Source organism: Myotis daubentonii, chromosome 7, assembly GCF_963259705.1.
Source record: "Myotis daubentonii chromosome 7, mMyoDau2.1, whole genome shotgun sequence".
NCBI lineage: Eukaryota > Metazoa > Chordata > Mammalia > Chiroptera > Vespertilionidae > Myotis > Myotis daubentonii.
In genome coordinates, this window is record NC_081846.1 from 25,372,219 (window position 1) to 25,390,186 (window position 17,968).

At 39.7% G+C, this 17,968-nt stretch overlaps 1 protein-coding gene and 1 pseudogene across 1 annotated transcript in view; one reads left to right on the top strand and one right to left on the bottom strand.

The window, feature by feature from the left end:
• Positions 1 to 17,968, bottom strand: part of FARSB (phenylalanyl-tRNA synthetase subunit beta) — a 60,863-nt gene that overhangs the window by 7,319 nt on the left and 35,576 nt on the right. The window contains exon 16 of the mRNA XM_059703319.1: positions 6,988 to 7,143. Within this exon, the coding sequence (XP_059559302.1) occupies positions 6,988 to 7,143 (156 nt within the window). The remainder of the gene's footprint in view (positions 1 to 6,987; positions 7,144 to 17,968) is intronic.
• On the top strand, positions 11,229 to 11,799 carry LOC132237932 (small ribosomal subunit protein eS24-like; annotated as a pseudogene).

Sequence of the window (17,968 nt, forward strand, 5' to 3'; positions counted from 1 at the left end):
TGGTTCTTCCTGAACCCCTGTCTGTCACTTTTATCCAATGGCAATTTTCTGAAGGGCACACCTAATAAAGAGCCACCTTGAGTATACTCTAATGCAGTGGTTCTCAACCTTGGCTGCACATTAGAATCACCTGGGAATCTTTTTAAAATCCTGATTTCTGGGCCTCGTCCTCCGGAAATTCTGTTTCTTTGTTATGGGGTGGGGCCACAACATTAGTAACAAAGAAACAGAATTTCCGGAGGATGAGGCCCAGAAATCAGGATTTTAAAGATTCCCAGGTGATTCTAATGTGCAGCCAAGGTTGAGAACCACTGCTCTAGTGAATGATTACCCATTCCAAAATACTTCCCCAAATTCTTCCATTTGCATCTCTGAGAAAGTTTCATCTCTGAGAAAGAAAACCCCAAATATCAATGGCTGAAAAAGACAAGTTTGTTTCTCTCTCAGGTCAAAGTCAGAGTAAATGCTCCAGGAAATAAGGCCTTCATTATGAGTGGCTGTGGGCCCTGCTGAGTCCACCAAATTTATCAGCCCACCTAGAGATTCACTCAGTATGTTTATCTAGTTTTCTATCCACCCATCCATCCCTTTAATCCTTCTGGATTAAGCTGGATTGGCCACTTAGAGGTCTGATATTAGGTTACCAGAACACATCATGCGTGAGGAATTCACAGGATAGTGGTTCATAACCAACACGCTGCAGCATACCAAGTCCAAAACCAGGGCGCTGCCGAAGTGTGACCCATGTGTACATCTGCTAGTACATAAAGAAGGTACATCCACCTTTCACTTGTAAGATAAAAACTAAACTTTCAGAATCTGGGTCCTATGAAACAAGCTAAAAATGAACTTCTTTTGCATCCCTTTGTATTTGGGTCTTTTCTACAGAATAGTGGAAGCCAAGGTCCAATTTGGAAACAGGGAAAAAAGGAGTACAAGATGGTAACTAAAAGTATTATCATCTTTCTGTTTCACCCCTAGTACCTATAAATTCAATAACTCCAAAAAATGCATTCAGTTACAGTATACATTCTCAACAGGGTGACAATGGAAAGTATAAAAATGCCTCACAGATTATAATGGCTTGTGGACCCTACCTAACAAAACTTTACTCCTTGTATTCAGTTCCTCTCAATGGTTGTCTGGACACCACGGGAGCAGTACTGACATGGGAGACATAGCAAATATATGAGATCAGTGCTATAAAACTATGGCGATAGATGGCTGTGATTGTGTGATTGGGAAACTTTCTATTGGCTGTGAAGTCATGTTGAGAGGTGGCCTAGGGACTGCCATTGGCTGCCTTGGTGATGTTGTTTATGTTTGATTCTGAGAACTGTGTGTAGCTCAGGCTGTGAGATTTAAATAAAGAGTTTATAATTCAAAAAGTTATTCAACACATCATTGATTACATCAGATGCCAGAGGGAAAAGCACTGACAGTATGAACTACCAGCTAGTTATTTTCTCTCATCAAGGAAAAGTTAAATTCACTTACAATCATTTCTAAAAAATTACTTTTTCAATTGTTTAACTTTTGCTGGAAAAAAAAAGTTCTGAGTGATTTTTAAAATGTTTTAGTTATGGTTATTAAGCATTTAAATTAACTGCTAATTGGTATACATAATTTCATACACTATAATTTAAGTAAATAAATAACATTAAAAGTTATTAAGCAGATAAAGTTAAATGTAGTTTTTTAATTTAACTTTTTTAAAATAATACTTTTGCTTTATTTATTTTTTAAAATATATTTTATTGATTTTTTACAGAGAGGGAGAGGGAGAGAGAGAAACATCGATGAGAGAGAAACATCAATCAGCTACCTCCTGCACACCCCCCACTGGGGATGTGCCCGCAACCAAGGCACACGCCCCTGACCCAAATTGAACCCGGGACCCTTGAGTCCGCAGGCCGACGCTCTATCCACTGAGCCAAACCGGTCAGGGCTAATTTAACTTTTAAGATTTTTAATTTATTCTTAACCCTGAATTGAATTTTTAAAAGTAGGGTTTACACTTATTCTTTTTTAAGTATAAAGCACAATTTTACATATAGTGCATGATAAAATGTAGTATATTTGTGGTATTAAAATTTGATGGTGGGATTATTAAGAAAAAATATAAAAAGGTTTCTTAGGGGTTTGAGAATTTTTTTTTTTTTTAAGTTAGAAACAATGGGTTATAACAACATCTATCAGATGGGAATCTGAGCTGACCAGGTCATTCCAGTGAGACCTGGTGTGGAGCACTCACTCTTAATTCAGAGTACTAACATCTATACCAGGGGTGGGCAAACTTTTTGACTCGAGGGCCACAATGGGTTCTTAAACTGGACCGGAGGGCCGGAACAAATGCATGGATGGAGTGTTTGTGTGAACTAATATAAATTCAAAGTAAACATCATTACATAAAAGGGTACGGTCTTTTTTTTTTTTTTTTAGTTTTCTTCATTTCAAACGGGCCGTAGTTTGCCCACGGCTGATCTATACTAATAAAAGGGTAATATGCTAATTAGATTGGGAGACCTTCCGGACATCCTTCCAGACAAAGCCATGGTAGCGGGGCAGAGGCAGAGGCTGTTAGGGGTGATCAGGCCAGGAGGGGAGGGCAGTTGAGGGTGATCAGGCCGGCAGGGCGGGGGGGAAGAGGGACAGTGGGGGGCGAGCAGGCTGGCAGGGGGGGCCAGTTGGGGGCAAGCAGGCTGGTGGGGGTGAGCAGGCTGACAAGGGGGGGCAGTTGGGGGCAAGAAGGCAGGCAGGCAAAGTGGTTAGGAGCGGTTAGGCAGGCAGGCAGGTGAGCAGTTAGGAGCCAGCGATCCTGGATTGCGAGAGGGATATCCCAGATTGGAGAGGGTGCAGGCTGGCCTGGGGGACACCCCCACTACCCACCCCCCACCCCCGCACGAATTTCATGCACCGGGCCACTAGTCTATATATATAAAAGGCTAATATGCTAAGTGTCCCTCCACCCATCAGACAGGTCACCAAGATTCACACTGACCACCAGGGGGCAGACACTCAATGCAGGAGCTGCCAAGCTGCAGTGATTTGGCAGCAGCAGTTCTCAGGTGATGCACCCTGAAACCAGAGAGGAGGGAGCCCAATTCCTCGCAGGGCATGTTATTCCATCTTTGGCCGTGGGTTATGTTGTTGCTGGGGCACTGTCCGCCCTGAATCTGGTTTACTGAACATCTGTTTGTGTTCCACACCCTGTATGACAGCAACTTTGCAGAGTTCCCTCTCGCACTCCGGGACCCCTCGGGGGATGTCAGAGAGCTGGTTTCAGCCCAATCCCCACAAGCCAGGCCAAGGGACCCCACCTGCCAGGGGGACCCCATTCACTCCGCAGACGCTGGGGACGGACCATGGCAGGTTGGCTCCAGGGTGTGTCTGGTCCATCTCTCCCAGTCCTGCCCCGCCCCGCCGGCCACCTTCTAATTAATTTCCTTCCAATGTGCACGAATCCATGCACCAGGTCACTAGTGTTAAATAAGAACCAAAGCATACCACCCCCCAAAGAGGATGAACATGAGTCATGAGAACTTTGTCTTGTACATTTAAGAAAAAGTGGGCAAGAGTAACACACACACTCAAAAACAATACAGAGCTAAATGACTCACGTGATAACTGCAGAAGCCACAATTTATAAACATTGTGCCTGTGTTACAGGGCTGTGTCCACTGTGTACTGATTACTGCTAATGAGTTTCATATTGCTGTCTTTTAATCCCATCTTTGAATGTATTTGAAATCTCTCAAACACACAAAAATAGGGAACCAGAGGAATAAGGCCAGGAAGCTTAAAAACTTTCAAACCTTTTTCTTTTACGAGTAAACCTGGTGCCTTAACAGAATAATGTCTTTGTTGGTGATAACTAAACATGGATATGTCATGCGGATCTCCTTTAGTCTAGTCCAGAACGTTTTCTGTAAATCAAATCATAAATGGAACACACCTTTACTTCAACAAGGTGTCAGCACATATTGTCAAGCTCATATTACATTAAAAACCAGGGAAACATCACAATTTCACCCGAAGTTTTTAGCATCTGAAATCTTTCACAGGTGTCCTGAGAGAGGAAAAAGGTCATGACCTACAGGTCACGTCAATAATCATTAGGTGTTACTGTAACAGAAGGTATCTGGATAGCTGCTGTGGGTACATATGGTGCAGGATTATGTGCACATTACTTACAAGGTTACCTTTCATTTCACAAAATGAATTCTGAGCAGCATGAAAACTAGAATCGAGAGATCTTGTCTCAGGTTAAGTTGAAGTTTTCTGTAGAATTGTATATAAACAAAACTGAAATAGGTAACAAATTAAAGGGGAAAAATACACCCTCAAGTCACTGCAGCCAATCCCACACAAAGCCACTGCCTTCGTAAGAAATGGCTTTTGCCACTGATTTGCCCAGGAACCACATAACTGTTCTAAACACAAAAATATGGAGAATTTTCCCTGCCCAGACGTGGTTTTTGAAAGGATAAATGCATTTTAACATACATAATTTAGCTTGCAACAAGCCACAAAAACAAAAGGGAAGAAGCCTGGAAAAGAATACATATATATGCTCTAAGAATCTGATCTAGTGCCACTAAAACATTCTGAGCTCACACTTGTAAGACCTTCAAGATGCTCTAGAATCTGCTAAAAAGTTAAAGGTTCTTCTTTCTTTGTTTCCACTCAACAACTGACCTTATTCTATCATTAACTCAGAATACTCACTTTTAATTGCAGGGGGGCTCAGCAAATGAAAACTATGTAAAGCTAAGCGAGCACAGCAGAGGCTATTCATGCTGCACAGCACTGTCACCTGCGTATAAGCAAGGTCACACGCCAATGTCAACAGAACTCCTCAGGATCAATATGATGATCAATCAAAGGAGTTTCCAGATTTCTCTCATAATGACCAGGGCTAAGTTCCTCGGGGGGAATCAAGTTCCATTCTACTCATCCCTACCTCCAAACAAAACCGTACAAAAGGAAACGGGTGGTGTGCATTAGAAGGACAGAAAGAAAGGAGGTATAACTGCCAGTTGATTGACATTAGCAGGAATCTCTGGTGAACAGACTTAGCTCAATTATAACTGCAAAGCCACCAGGGATTTTTAATTATTAAAAGGTAAACCATATGCCAGAGTAACAGAAGACAACTCAGGACACAGTCCTTCTTAATCTCTTTCTACTCTACTTTTTGGTACTTAGAAGATCTTTTCTTAGCAGGAAAAAACTACATACAAAATATAAATTTGAAATAATGATTTGGCTAAACACATCCCAGCAACCAAATCTTTGTGTTTACAGATTTTGCTCAAGACATATATATATATGGTTCATATGCATATGAAATTTTAGATGAAGAACTAACACTGATTCATTTTAATAAGCCATGTCTTTAGGTCTTAATTTCTTTAACCATAAAAAGATAATCGCATTTATATAATCATATAATCATATTTGTCATTAGATAAATTTAAACTTAGAAATCCCTGTGAGAAATGAGGAACTATTAATTATAATGACACTGATTGTTTTTGGCTTGATGGCTCTTACAGAAAGCATACTGAGAAAAATGATGTGGCCAGTGCTGGTGATACTGAAAGAAAATACCTCTTTTCTCAAAGAAAGCCAGTTAGATATACCGAAATATGTACTATTCCAGGCTACACAAGTATAAAGAAGTTGTACCAAAGCTTCTCAAATTCATAAATCTTGGACATCTCATAGACATAAAAACTTTAAAACATTACAATATTATGAGAGTCAAAGTGAGTTCCAAAGGAAACAAAACTTGACTCTGTCCTCATATGTAATTAAAAACCTTAGTAACAACTTGGCCTAACAAACTGAACAGAAAGGTCTACAAACACCTCAGGTCCTACATGTGTGACCCAGCCCAACTCATTTAACTTGCTTTGCTTTGGTTCCTTCACTTGTCAACCCAGGAAATTGGATTTGATGAACCCCAAGATTTAGTGCTAACACTCTAGAATTCTATAAGCATAATACAACTTCATTGCTATTTCTAATGAGAGATGTGGTAGAAAACAGTATTTAACTTCTCAACTGTAATTATTAGAAACAGACAACCCAACAACCTTAACATAAAAGGGCCCATATATTTCCGGTTTATTACATTTTCAAAGAAGTCTCAAAAAAAAAAAAAAAAAACACATTAAAACAAACCAACAACAAAAATCTCAGAGGACTAAGACAAATAAATCTAAGGGAAAAACAAAACCAAGTACCTGCTAAATAGCACTTTTTAAAAATGAATACTTTGTTAAAAATTTAAGAAGCCAAATATAGTTATAAAAAATTATCAGGCAGAACAGTAGAAACCAGTAGTAAAATATTTGTTTCCAGTTGTTTCTGGATCTCTTGCCGAACAAAATAAACTCAGATTCAGCTATACATGAGAAGCAAAAAAATTTCAGAAGTCCTTGGACAATCAGAAACTAGCACATTAGGAAGTATTCACACCCCATTCTAAACTAATCTAAACTCTCCGGCAGATTTTACTCTGCTTGGGCTTTTATGCAGGATTCCCACCTTTCCTCAGTCAACTTTATGATTTGATTAACATACATGAAGTCTTTTAGAATAACTTTTGAGGGTTTTGTTTTTGTTTTTTTTTTGCCTTAAAGGCCTTAGACAGGTGTCTTTGAGTACAAATCAGCAGTTTAGATTCTCTCAGCTTCCAGTTTGGTCTTCTGGGTTCACTATGGTGCTGGTGCTTAACAGTGCCAATAACTAGGAGTTACCCACACTCAGCTGGAATGAAAGTACATTGCACAGCACAAGAACTTTGAAAAGCATTTTCTTTAAATGTAGGTGGAAAAGGGTATTTTCTAGAAAATATTAACAAATAATTGAAATGAGGCTCTATTTCCTCCCAAATTAAAAAAAAAAAACAACTATCAAAACTAGGGCACGGCCACTTCATTACGTTATCACAAACTACATTCAGCCGATCTGTCCTACCTTCTGATGCTTTGATCACATATCCCCTCTTCTTTTCACCGGGAGGCACATCAAGCAGCTGCATAATTCTGTCCAATAGCCCGTGGATTATCTCAAACCCAGGATTCTTGTTATAATAAACAGCACAAAGGTGCCTGTAGTTTCTTGCACCTACATCTGAAAAAAATAAAAGAATTAGTAACAAGGTCACATTGACCATTACTTAAGAATCTGATTTACACCAACACAAACTTGGGCAGCAAACAAAAAAGAAAACCTATTAGTAAATACACAGACAACCATTCAACGTCAAATGCAAAATAATATGGTTTTCAACCATCAAATTCCCTGAGGTGTTTTGATTTGGGGAAGTATAAGAAACCTTGAATGCTGGCCCAGGAATAAGGCTCTACAGTGGTATAAACTGGTAAAACTCTTTGTAAACAATTTAGCAACAAACATAAGAGCCTTAAAACTTCATCATCTTTTATTCACAATACTATACAAAGTAAATAATCCTAAATACAAGAAAAGGTTTCATGTTGAAAGATATTTCTGCACAAAACATTATTTCCAATAGTGAAACTAGAAACCACTAAATTGGGGAATGGCTACATAAAATAGTTCAATCATTCATCAGAATACTATGGCTAAAAAGCATCCTTATTAAGATGTATAATACAGCTAGAAATAGTAAATGAAACAGTAAATGAAAGAAAAGGGAAAAATATACAATAGGTTCAAAAACTATGAAGCAAAGAAGGGAATCTGTCACAAAAGTTAGGACAGTGATTACTGTGGGTAAAGGGAAAGTGATATGATGGGGAGGGTCTTAAAGAAGCTTAAGATAGTGGCAATATTCCATTTCTTATGTTGGATGGCTACACTAGCGTTTGCTTGATAATAATCTTATTGAACTATATGTTATATATACTTTTTACAATTAAAACAGGAAAAAAGCAATAAATGAAGAATTACAACTATGTAAATATAACCATAAGCCAGAAAACTCCATACATAGGAAAAAGATAAAACAAATGCACTTACATGTTAACAGAGGTTATGTTTCGGCAGAGATAATTTTTTCAAGTTTCATCTATTTTTCCATATTTTCCTTGATTAATATATGTTATTCTACTTTGAAATACTGAACTTAAAAGTGGTTATATTTTCAAAAAGGTAATATCGTTTACTTGCAACAGTCCAAATGAACCCTGATGGGTAATTGGATACATAATTGTGGTTCATCCATACAATAGAATACTACTCATCAAGAAAAAGGAACAAACCTATTGATAGAGTTGACAATTTAGATTAATCTCAAGGGTGCTATGCTGAATGAAAGAGGTCAGTCTCAAAAGGCTACATATAACATGAGTCTATTGGATTTTTGTTGTTTGTGTTTTTTGTGTGAATCCTCACACAAGGATATTTTTTCCATTGATTTTTGAAGAGTGGAAGAGGGGAGGGAGGGAGGGAGGGAGGGAGGGAGGGAGGGAGGGAGGGAGGGAGGGAAGGAAAGAGAAAGGGAGAGGGAGAGGGAGAGGGAGAGGGAGAAGGGAAGGGAGAGGGAGAGAGGAAGAGGGGGAGAGGGGGGAGAGAGGGGGAAAGGGGGGAGAGAGAGGGAGAGGGAGAGGGAGAGGGAGAGGGAGAGGGAGAGGGAGAGGGAGAGGGAGAGAGAGAGAGAGAGAGAGAGAGAGAGAGAGAGAGAGAAACATGGGTGTGACAGAGAAATTGATTGGTTGCTTCCTGTACTCGATAGAGGCTGGGATCAAGCCTGCAACTGAGGTCCATGCCCTTGACCAGAATCGAACCCAAAACCTTTTAGTCTGGGGGCTGATGATCTAATCACTGAGCAAAACCGGCTAGGGCAACATGAGTCTATTTGTATGATATTCTGGAAAAGGTAAAATTATAGCAACCAATAAGAGGTAGTGTCTGACTGAGGTTAGATATGGAGGAAAAAATTTGACTATAATAGAAAACATGAAGGGTTTTCAGGGTGATAGAACTGTTTTATATCTTGTAGTGATGGTTACAAAAATATAAACCCATATTAAAGCTTTATTTTTTTAAAAGAAGCATATAGCATATAAAGGTAGACTCAAATTCAATGGTGATCATTTACTTTATAATGGGTATATACACTTGTGGCCCTTTAATTAATTCTAGAGGAAACCACAACTCTAACACAGATACTGAATGAATGTTAGCTTCATTTTGCTTTTCAAATTAGGAAAAGAGAAAACTAATGTCTATTAGGGAACAAACTGAAAATAAAGAAGCTGCTTTAAATTAACACTCGAGGCCTGGTGCACAGATTCATGCACCGGTGGGGTTCCTCGGCCTGCCTGCGGGGATCAGGTCAAAACCGGCTCTACAACATCCCCTGAGGGGTCACAGATTGCTAGAGGGTGGTTCGCGGGTGACGCACCCCAGAATCGGGCTCCCTCCTCTCTGGTTCTGGTTGCATCACCCAAAAACCGCAGCTGCCAAGTCACCGCAGCTCGGTAGCTCCTGCGTTGAGCGTCTGACCCTGGTGGTCAGTGTGCGCCATAGCTACCGGCCAGTGGGCTGGTCACTTAGGCTTTTATATATAGAGATGTATTGAGCAAAAGTTCTTCCACAGATTTATTCTGAGAAGGAAAAATTCTGAGATATCCTAAATTAAATTATAATAGGCTGTAGGGTGCAAGGAAGAGACAAGAAGGGGTTGATCAGTTAACAGCAGGAGGGCCAGAACCAACAAATGACTGCTTACATTCCTGAATATATGCTGAAACTGCATTAACTTTCAGGTGGCAATTTCCTCAATTATCTAGAAAGAATAGCCAATCACCAAAAGACACCACCAGAAGGCACTGCATCCTGGTTACACACGCACTTTCCAGACTGCTGCCCACAACCAATCCAAAACATCAAGTATTTCCTGTGGACTGTGCACCTATCCCAGAACTGTTCCCCACTTCTCCTTTTCCAGCCCCCCTTATCTATAGCCAATGTAAATTCTTTCAAAACAACTTACATCTTCCTTCTCCAAACTCATTGTATAAAAGAGCCCTGTAAGCCCAGGACCGTGGACATGGTGTCTTCTCCATCCAGCCCTGCTACTGGTGGCTCAGACTGCATGCCCAGGAGCTGCTTCCTTCTCTGGCTAGCAAGTAGCTCAACAAGATCTTTCTTTAAGAAACACTTTGCCTCGAAGGTTTCTGATTAACAATTCCCATTGCATAACTGACACAAAATACTGAATGCCTTTTACCTTCCAGATGTCCAAATAAAATGGGTATTTCAAGACACTGTTCTCACCTACTAAAGCAATTTATATAAAAGTGAGCACATAAATGGGGTAAAAAGAAAAGGGAAACTAATGTTAACTATCTACCTGTCTATCAATGTATCTATAATCTTATTTAATTTTCAAGACAATCATGTAAGCTAGGTTTTATTTGCCCTATAAAATAGAATGGAGAAACACAAGTCCAGAAAGATTTTGCACAAAGCCAAGCCAACTGGCTGGAGCTAACTATATTTAATTACATAGCTAATAAATGACAAAACCAGGATTTGACCAGAATCATCTGACTCTAAACCCATGGTCTTTCCATGATACAGTGGCAATCTCTAACGGATTTGAATGACAACAAATAATATAAGGGTAAACTTATATATGGTTATATATCTACCTAATATAGTCAAAGATATCCATTCCTGAAATGTTTTTTATATGACAAACAGATGTTTGTTCTAAAGTTTTCTAAGAATTCTAGGTAAGCAACTGGAGTAAATTATTTTTACAAGTTAGTTAACTAAAGCTTCTAGCTATCAACAATATTGTCACTCATGGAAAGTGTATTCTAAGTTAAACACTGATTGACCACACATGGAGAAATAACTGTTCTTGGCATGTAACATTTCTCAGTACCTATCATGGTCAAGGCACTCTTCTGTAGATATCCCTGGAGGATAACAGTCAGAGTCAGCACAGGGCCTGCACAAACTAAACCCTAACAATCATTTTCTGAATAAATGAATAAAACCTGGAAATGGAGGTAAGCACATACAAGTAACTATTTAACAAGGCCAAGACCAGACAACTGGCCACATTCTGTGTCAGCACAAGAGTCAGCGGATGCAGGAAAGTGAGTTCTCTCTCTATCATTTCCATTTGCAAAGATAAAGACATTTGGTATCTAAAAGCTTTACCTGAAGGTGTAAGAATACAGATTAATATTAAAATCAGGCAGCTATAAAACCTCAAAAACTCTTTTCCTCCCTGGCTGCCTGAAGACCAACCTTCATCATGAATGACACAGTAACCCTCCGGAACAGGAAGTTCATGACCAACAGACTACTTCAGTGGAAGCAAATAGTCATTGATGTGCTTCATCCTGCGAAGGCAATAGTACCCAAGACAGAAATCCAGGAAAAACTAGCCAAAATGTATAAGACCACACCTGATGTCATCTTTGTGTTTGGATTCAGAACCCACTTTGGTGGTGGCAAGACCATTGGCTTTAGCATGATTTATGATTCCTTGGATTACACAAAGAAAAACGAACACAAACACAGACTTGCAGGACATGGCCTATATGAGAAGAAGAAGACCTCAAGAAAACAGAGAAAGGAACACAAGAACAGAAGAAGAAAGTCAGGGAGACTGCACAGGCCAATGTTGGTGCTGGCAAAAAGAAATGAAATGTCTGGCAGTGAGCTGGAGATTGAACTACAGAAGGAGTAAAGATTCTTCGGTGACTTTATCTGTGATGGTTGTGCAGATTTTTCATGAGAGGATTAATAAAAAAAATAAAATAAATTTTAAAAAAAAACCTCAATAAACCAACCATGTGCATAAACTGAGGGGCCTGATTCCTCTGTAGGAAATTTCACTCTCTCCCTCCCTCCCTCTTTCCCTCTCCCTCTTTCCACTCCACTCTCCATTCTGAAGGGGGGAAAAATGAAACGAAACAGAACTAAATTATCCCTTTCATAACACTGAGTTGCTCCTGGGCATCTCTTGCCATGTGGTACCCATTTGTTGGTGTCACATGCTTCCACTTGAACACACAGACACGTATTGAAACTACTTTGTTGTTCCATTTTGCTGTGAGAGAACAGCCCAACAGTAACGCCACCACTCAGAGAGCTTAGCAACATAAACTGGAAGCTTTGTTTTAGTAACCTTTGCCTTGAGATACTTCTTTCCTGATCTTCAATTTATGTAAAACTTACCTAAAGAGGAACAACATCTGGTTTAAAGAATTAGAATATTAAAAAAAACAAATTAAGCCGAAACCGGTTTGGCTCAGTGGATAGAGCATCGGCCTGCGGACTGGGGGGTCCTGGGTTCGATTCCGGTCGGGGGCATGTGCCTGGGTTGCGGGCACGTCCCCAGTGGGGGGTGTGCGGAAGGCGGCTGATCGATGTTTCTCTCTCATCAATGTTTCTGGCTCTCTGTCTCTCTCCCTTCCTCTCTGTAAAAAAATCAATAAGATATATTTTTTTTTTAAAAACAAATTAAGTGATTTTGATAATCAGAATAATAAAAATATAATAAAAAATACAGGACTTTTCAAAAATTATACTCCAAGAAAAGTTTCAGGGTGTTTATAGCACACACATTTTACACACACACACACACACACACACACACACACACACTCTAATGAATTATAGATTTTTTAGATTCAACTTTGCAATATTTTTAAGATAGGCCACTAACTTTTAGGGCATTGTACTTATTAACCCACCATAAGAATTAAATTAAACTCTTTATTTAGGCAGCCCCTCCCAACTCCCACCAATGACTGGCTGGTTTTCCACATTTCCTAAGAACCCCCACTCCCTCTAGACTGGCTTCCTCACATCTTGCTAAGATAGTCCTACTGCAGCTGAACTGAAAAAAGAGAACAATAACCACATACCCCATTCCTCCCACTCCTCCCTGGAGAACTGTGAGGTGTGGTACACTCCCCATTTCCTAGGATTCTGCACCCAGGGACCATGCTACATCACAGAGCTCACTGACTGCATGCCACAAAACAAGAACCATTTAAATTTCATGCCAAAATTAGGGTTTGTTGCAAATGACTCAGTTCTTTATAACTGACTCAGTTCTTTATAACTCAGTTAACAGACCTCTTGTGTCATGCCATCAAACAATTCTGCTTTTTAGACGGGTCTGCCAAGTGTGTCAGCCTAAATTACCAATGTATTTCACAGACTTCAAAGTACTGCCTGGAGAGGCTGATCTACCCACCCAGAGGAGGGGCGGCTGGCTACGCTTCTGTAAGCTGAAAGATCATGCCAAATTATCTCTTTTTTAAGAGAAAGGAAAGAAGAATGGTAGAAGATGTCCCTTATTAGATGACTACTACAACTCAAATATTTAGAATAGGCTCTTGCTTGGTGTAGATCCTCCTTTATTTTATTGATTTTTTTTACAGAGAGGAAGGGAGAGGGGTAGAGAGTTAGAAACATCGATGAGAGAGAAACACTGATCAGCCGCCTCCTGCACACCTCCTACTGGAGATGTGCCTGCAACCAAGGTACATGCCCTTGACCGGAATCGAACCTGGGACCCTTCAGTCCGCAGGCCGACACTCTATCCACTGAGCCAAACCGGCCAGGGCTAGATCCTCCTTTACAAAAGTACCAACGATTAAGAGCAAATCAGGCGTGTTAGGTTGTGTTACCATCGATGGCACAGACTGGAAAAGGGCAGTCTTCAACCTTCCCATCTCTACTTCCACATTCACCCAGAAGCCAATATAGATGTCAAGAGAAAGCCTACTGCAAAATCAAAAAGGCTTCCAGGGTAATCACTGGCTTGTACTGAGCTTGAGATTAATAGTTTGGCCAACCTCAGAAAATAAAACAAAGCACCTTGATTTTTAGTCTTTTCCATCCAATAAATTGCTTTAATATTGGTCCCCAAGAGATTGGAGTTTATACATCATATCCTGAAAAATTTCAGTGTAGTATTAAATGATTCACAAAAGCTAAAAAGAATCTCCTGAAGACATATACCTTAAAAAATTACACCTAATATGAAAAAACAGGACTGCAAATTTGTGAAAAACCTTTTTGGAAAAAAAAAAAAAAGTTGACAAGATAGCAAACATTTAACAGGCATACCTATGGACCGACCAATTCTATTTCTAAAAATTTTTAGAAGTACATATTTTAGCAAAACCCTGGTAACAATCTAAATATTCATCAACAGTCTGAGTAAATAAATTATAGCATATCCACACAATGGAATACTGTGCAGCCATTAAAAAGAATGAGATGAACAGAATGTGTCCACAGGAAAAAACTGGATAGGTAAAGCATAATCCACTGGTATGAACTCAAGAGTACTTATCCACATATAGACTATATATAGAAACGTGTAAAATGACTGCACGTGCATAGAAAATGTCTGGCAACTAATTCTAAGAGTAGGATTACAGAGAAGCTGGATATGTGTTTGTTTTAAATACCAAGATAATAGAATTACTTTTAAGTTAGAAATATATATTAATAAAAGTTCTTAAGGATATTACAAATATTTTCAATTTTAAAAACAAACATAATAAAAAATGACTTTCCTTAAGACATATCTATATTATAGCACCAAAATACAGATTTCATTTTTAAATAATGCTGAAAGCCAAGAAACAAATATGAGGAAAACCTATGATCTTCTCAATGCATGAAGGAAAAAGTTGTATCCTTGTGGGTTGGCTTTTATTTAGTTAACATAAACCTGGAATGGATTTTTATCTATTAAAAAATATGCAATGCATGACAGAGCACATTATACTCACGTTAGCAGATCTTGACTATGTGGTGCCAAACATACTAAAATAACAGTCTCTATTAAAAATGATGTTATTTACACAATTAAGATGCTATCATATATATGAATGATGCTACTTCAAATATTGTTAATGTCAATGTACCTTACACCCATATTTTTTAAATTATTAATTAGGAAATTCTACATGCCAAAAATATGAAGTAGTAAAATTAAATTAATCCAGACTGATGACATAAGCTCTCTTCAGATAACCACATTCCACATGTGGATGCTAGATAATCTTCCATTATTTGATGGCTGCAGAATTAATGGACAATTTCTCAGAGCTGAAGTATTTCACAAGCTCATAATTAAACACTTTTATTGAGCTCTTTATGAAGCAAAGAGTTACAGAAGAAACTATAAAGATCTGGACCCTATATTTTAGTAGATTACACAGTATAAGACAGATTGATGAATGGTAAAAGCCAAGAACAAATTGAAAGAACAATCCAGATCATAAAAGAACAGTGAATTAGTTATGTTCCCTGTAGCCATGGTGGCCCAGAGAGGAGAAAGGAACAAGAATCTTAAATATATATTGTGACTAAAGTTTAAAAAGTAAATTCTGGGGCTCATATCAAACTAGTCGAGGTAAGAAGTAGATCATTCTCTGATTTAGAAAATCAGCTTCAGGGAGAACATGAAATTTTAGAAGCTATTTAAACAGGGACATGGGAAGCAGAGGAAATGCAGCTTGTCCAGGACTGCAGCAATGCTCTGGAGACAGGACTGGTCTGAGCAGGAAGTGAAGGCTTGGAGTAGGGGTGCCTGCTAAGGCAAGTCAGAGTACCACGGCCCTTTGAGTGGTCAAGGCCCTCTAACCTATTCCATCTACTAGGATAATTAACACCCTAAATTCTTTAAATGCAGTAGTTGAAACTAAAGTGCATGGCAATTAGATTATCAGGCTTCTCTACAGATATATGTCAAATTGACAAGATGGCTGTTTAGTGCTACCTCTACATCACCCTCTGTACGTTACAAACCTGTCATCTTTCTTAGGCTGTGGCTCCTTTTAAACTTAAATTCAACCCAGCGATGCATTTTTCCTGCCCTTTCAGTGAGCTTCTAGGCATACTGGCAGTTTCAGAGACCATCATGGAATAAACTGTGATGGTAGATTTATATATATTAATTATTGATTTCAGAGAGGAAGGGAGAGGGAGAGAGAGAAACATCAATGATGAGAGAGTATCACTGATTGGCTGCCTCCTGCACACCCGCTACGGGGATCGAGCCTGCAACCCGGGTATGTGCCCTTGACCGGAATCGAAACCGGGACCCTTCAGTCCACAGGCTGACGCTCTATCCACTGAGCCAAACCAGCTAGGGCTGTGATGGTAGATTTCAATCTGCATTTAATAAAATGCCAGAATGTTGGCTTTGTAAAATACAGTTCCTTTTTTGAGCATAAAGATTAGCAGTTCACAATTAGGTCCTCTGTTCCTCTAAAGTAGTTTTTTACTATTTTGTTTACAGTTTAGTTAGCCTTGACACCAAACAGAAAAAACAAAAGTATTAACAACTGGGGAGAAATCCTGGGGAGAACCAAGATGGCGGCATAGGTTAACGCCAGAGTTTGCTGCTTTGAACAACTACTTCAAAAGTGAAACCAAAAAACGGAAGGGACATCACACAGGACCACAGAAACGCTGGCTGAGTGGAAGTCCTACAACTAGGAGGAAAGAGAAACGCACACGGACACTCAGAGGAGGCGCAGTGCTGAAGTCAAATTCTGAGGTGCGGAGTGCGTGGAGCGGGCTGGCGGCGGAGGGCGCGGTTGTTGTTTTCAATCGGGAGGGAGTCGCAGACTCTGAGCTACAGATCCGGGCGAGTCTTTAGGGACCCAGACTCAAACGGGAGAAGCGGGACTGTCTGGCTTCGGTCAGAGCGAGTGTAGCTTTCTCTCCGAGCTTTGCAGCGGGTGCTGGGACTCAGAGAGGCAGAGCCCCTGGGGACAGGACTGAGAGCCGCCATAACTGCTCTCTCCGGCCCACCCTGTTGATCCTGTGAGACCCGCCCTGCCCAAGCCCTGCACAGAGGCATTTGCCGGATAGCCTCAGGCAAAGGCTAGATTAGCACCTCCCTAGAGGACAGAAGTTCTCTCACTGCTGACACAGCTGATTCTCATAGCCACTTGGCCTGGAGGTCAAACCCTCCCTGGAATTAGCTACAACAATCAAGATTTAACTATAAAACTGTGAACAAAGACCACTAGGGGGTGCACCAAGGAAGCATAACAAAATGCGGAGACAAAGAAACAGGACAAAATTGTCAATGGAAGAAATAGAGTTCAGAACCACACTTTTAAGGTCTCTCAAGAACTGTTTAGAAGCTGCCGATAAACTTAATGAGATCTACACGAAAACTAATAAGACCCTCGATCTTATATTGGGGAACCAACTAGAAATTAAGCATACACGGACTGAAATAACGAATATTATACAGAAGCCCGACAGCAGACCAGAGGAGCGCAAGAATCAAGTCAATGATTTGAAATGCGAGGAAGCAAAAAACATCCAACCGGAAAAGCAAAATGAAAAAAGAATCCAAAAATGCGAGGATAGTGTAAGGAGCCTCTGGGACAGCCTCAAGCGTACCAACATCAGAATTATAGGGGTGCCAGAAGATGAGAGAGAGCAAGATATTGAAAACCTATTTGAAGAAATAATGACAGAAAACTTCCCCCACCTGGTGAAAGAAATGGACTTACAGGTCCAAGAAGCGCGGAGAACCCCAAACAAAAGGAATCCAAAGAGGACCACACCAAGACACATCATAATTAAAATGCCAAGAGCAAAAGATAAAGAGAGAATCTTAAAAACAGCAAGAGAAAGAAACTCAGTTACCTACAAGGGAATACCCATACGACTGTCAGCTGATTTCTCAACAGAAACTTTGCAGGCCAGAAGGGAGTGGCAAGAAATATTCAAAGTGATGAATACCAAGAACCTACAACCAAGATTACTTTATCCAGCAAAGCTATCATTCAGAATTGAAGGTCAGATAAAGAGCTTCACAGATAAGGAAAAGCTAAAGGAGTTCATCACCACCAAACCAGTATTATATGAAATGCTGAAAGGTATCCTTTAAGAAGAGGAAGAAGAAGAAAAAGGTAAAGATACAAACTATGAACAACAAATATGCATCTATCAA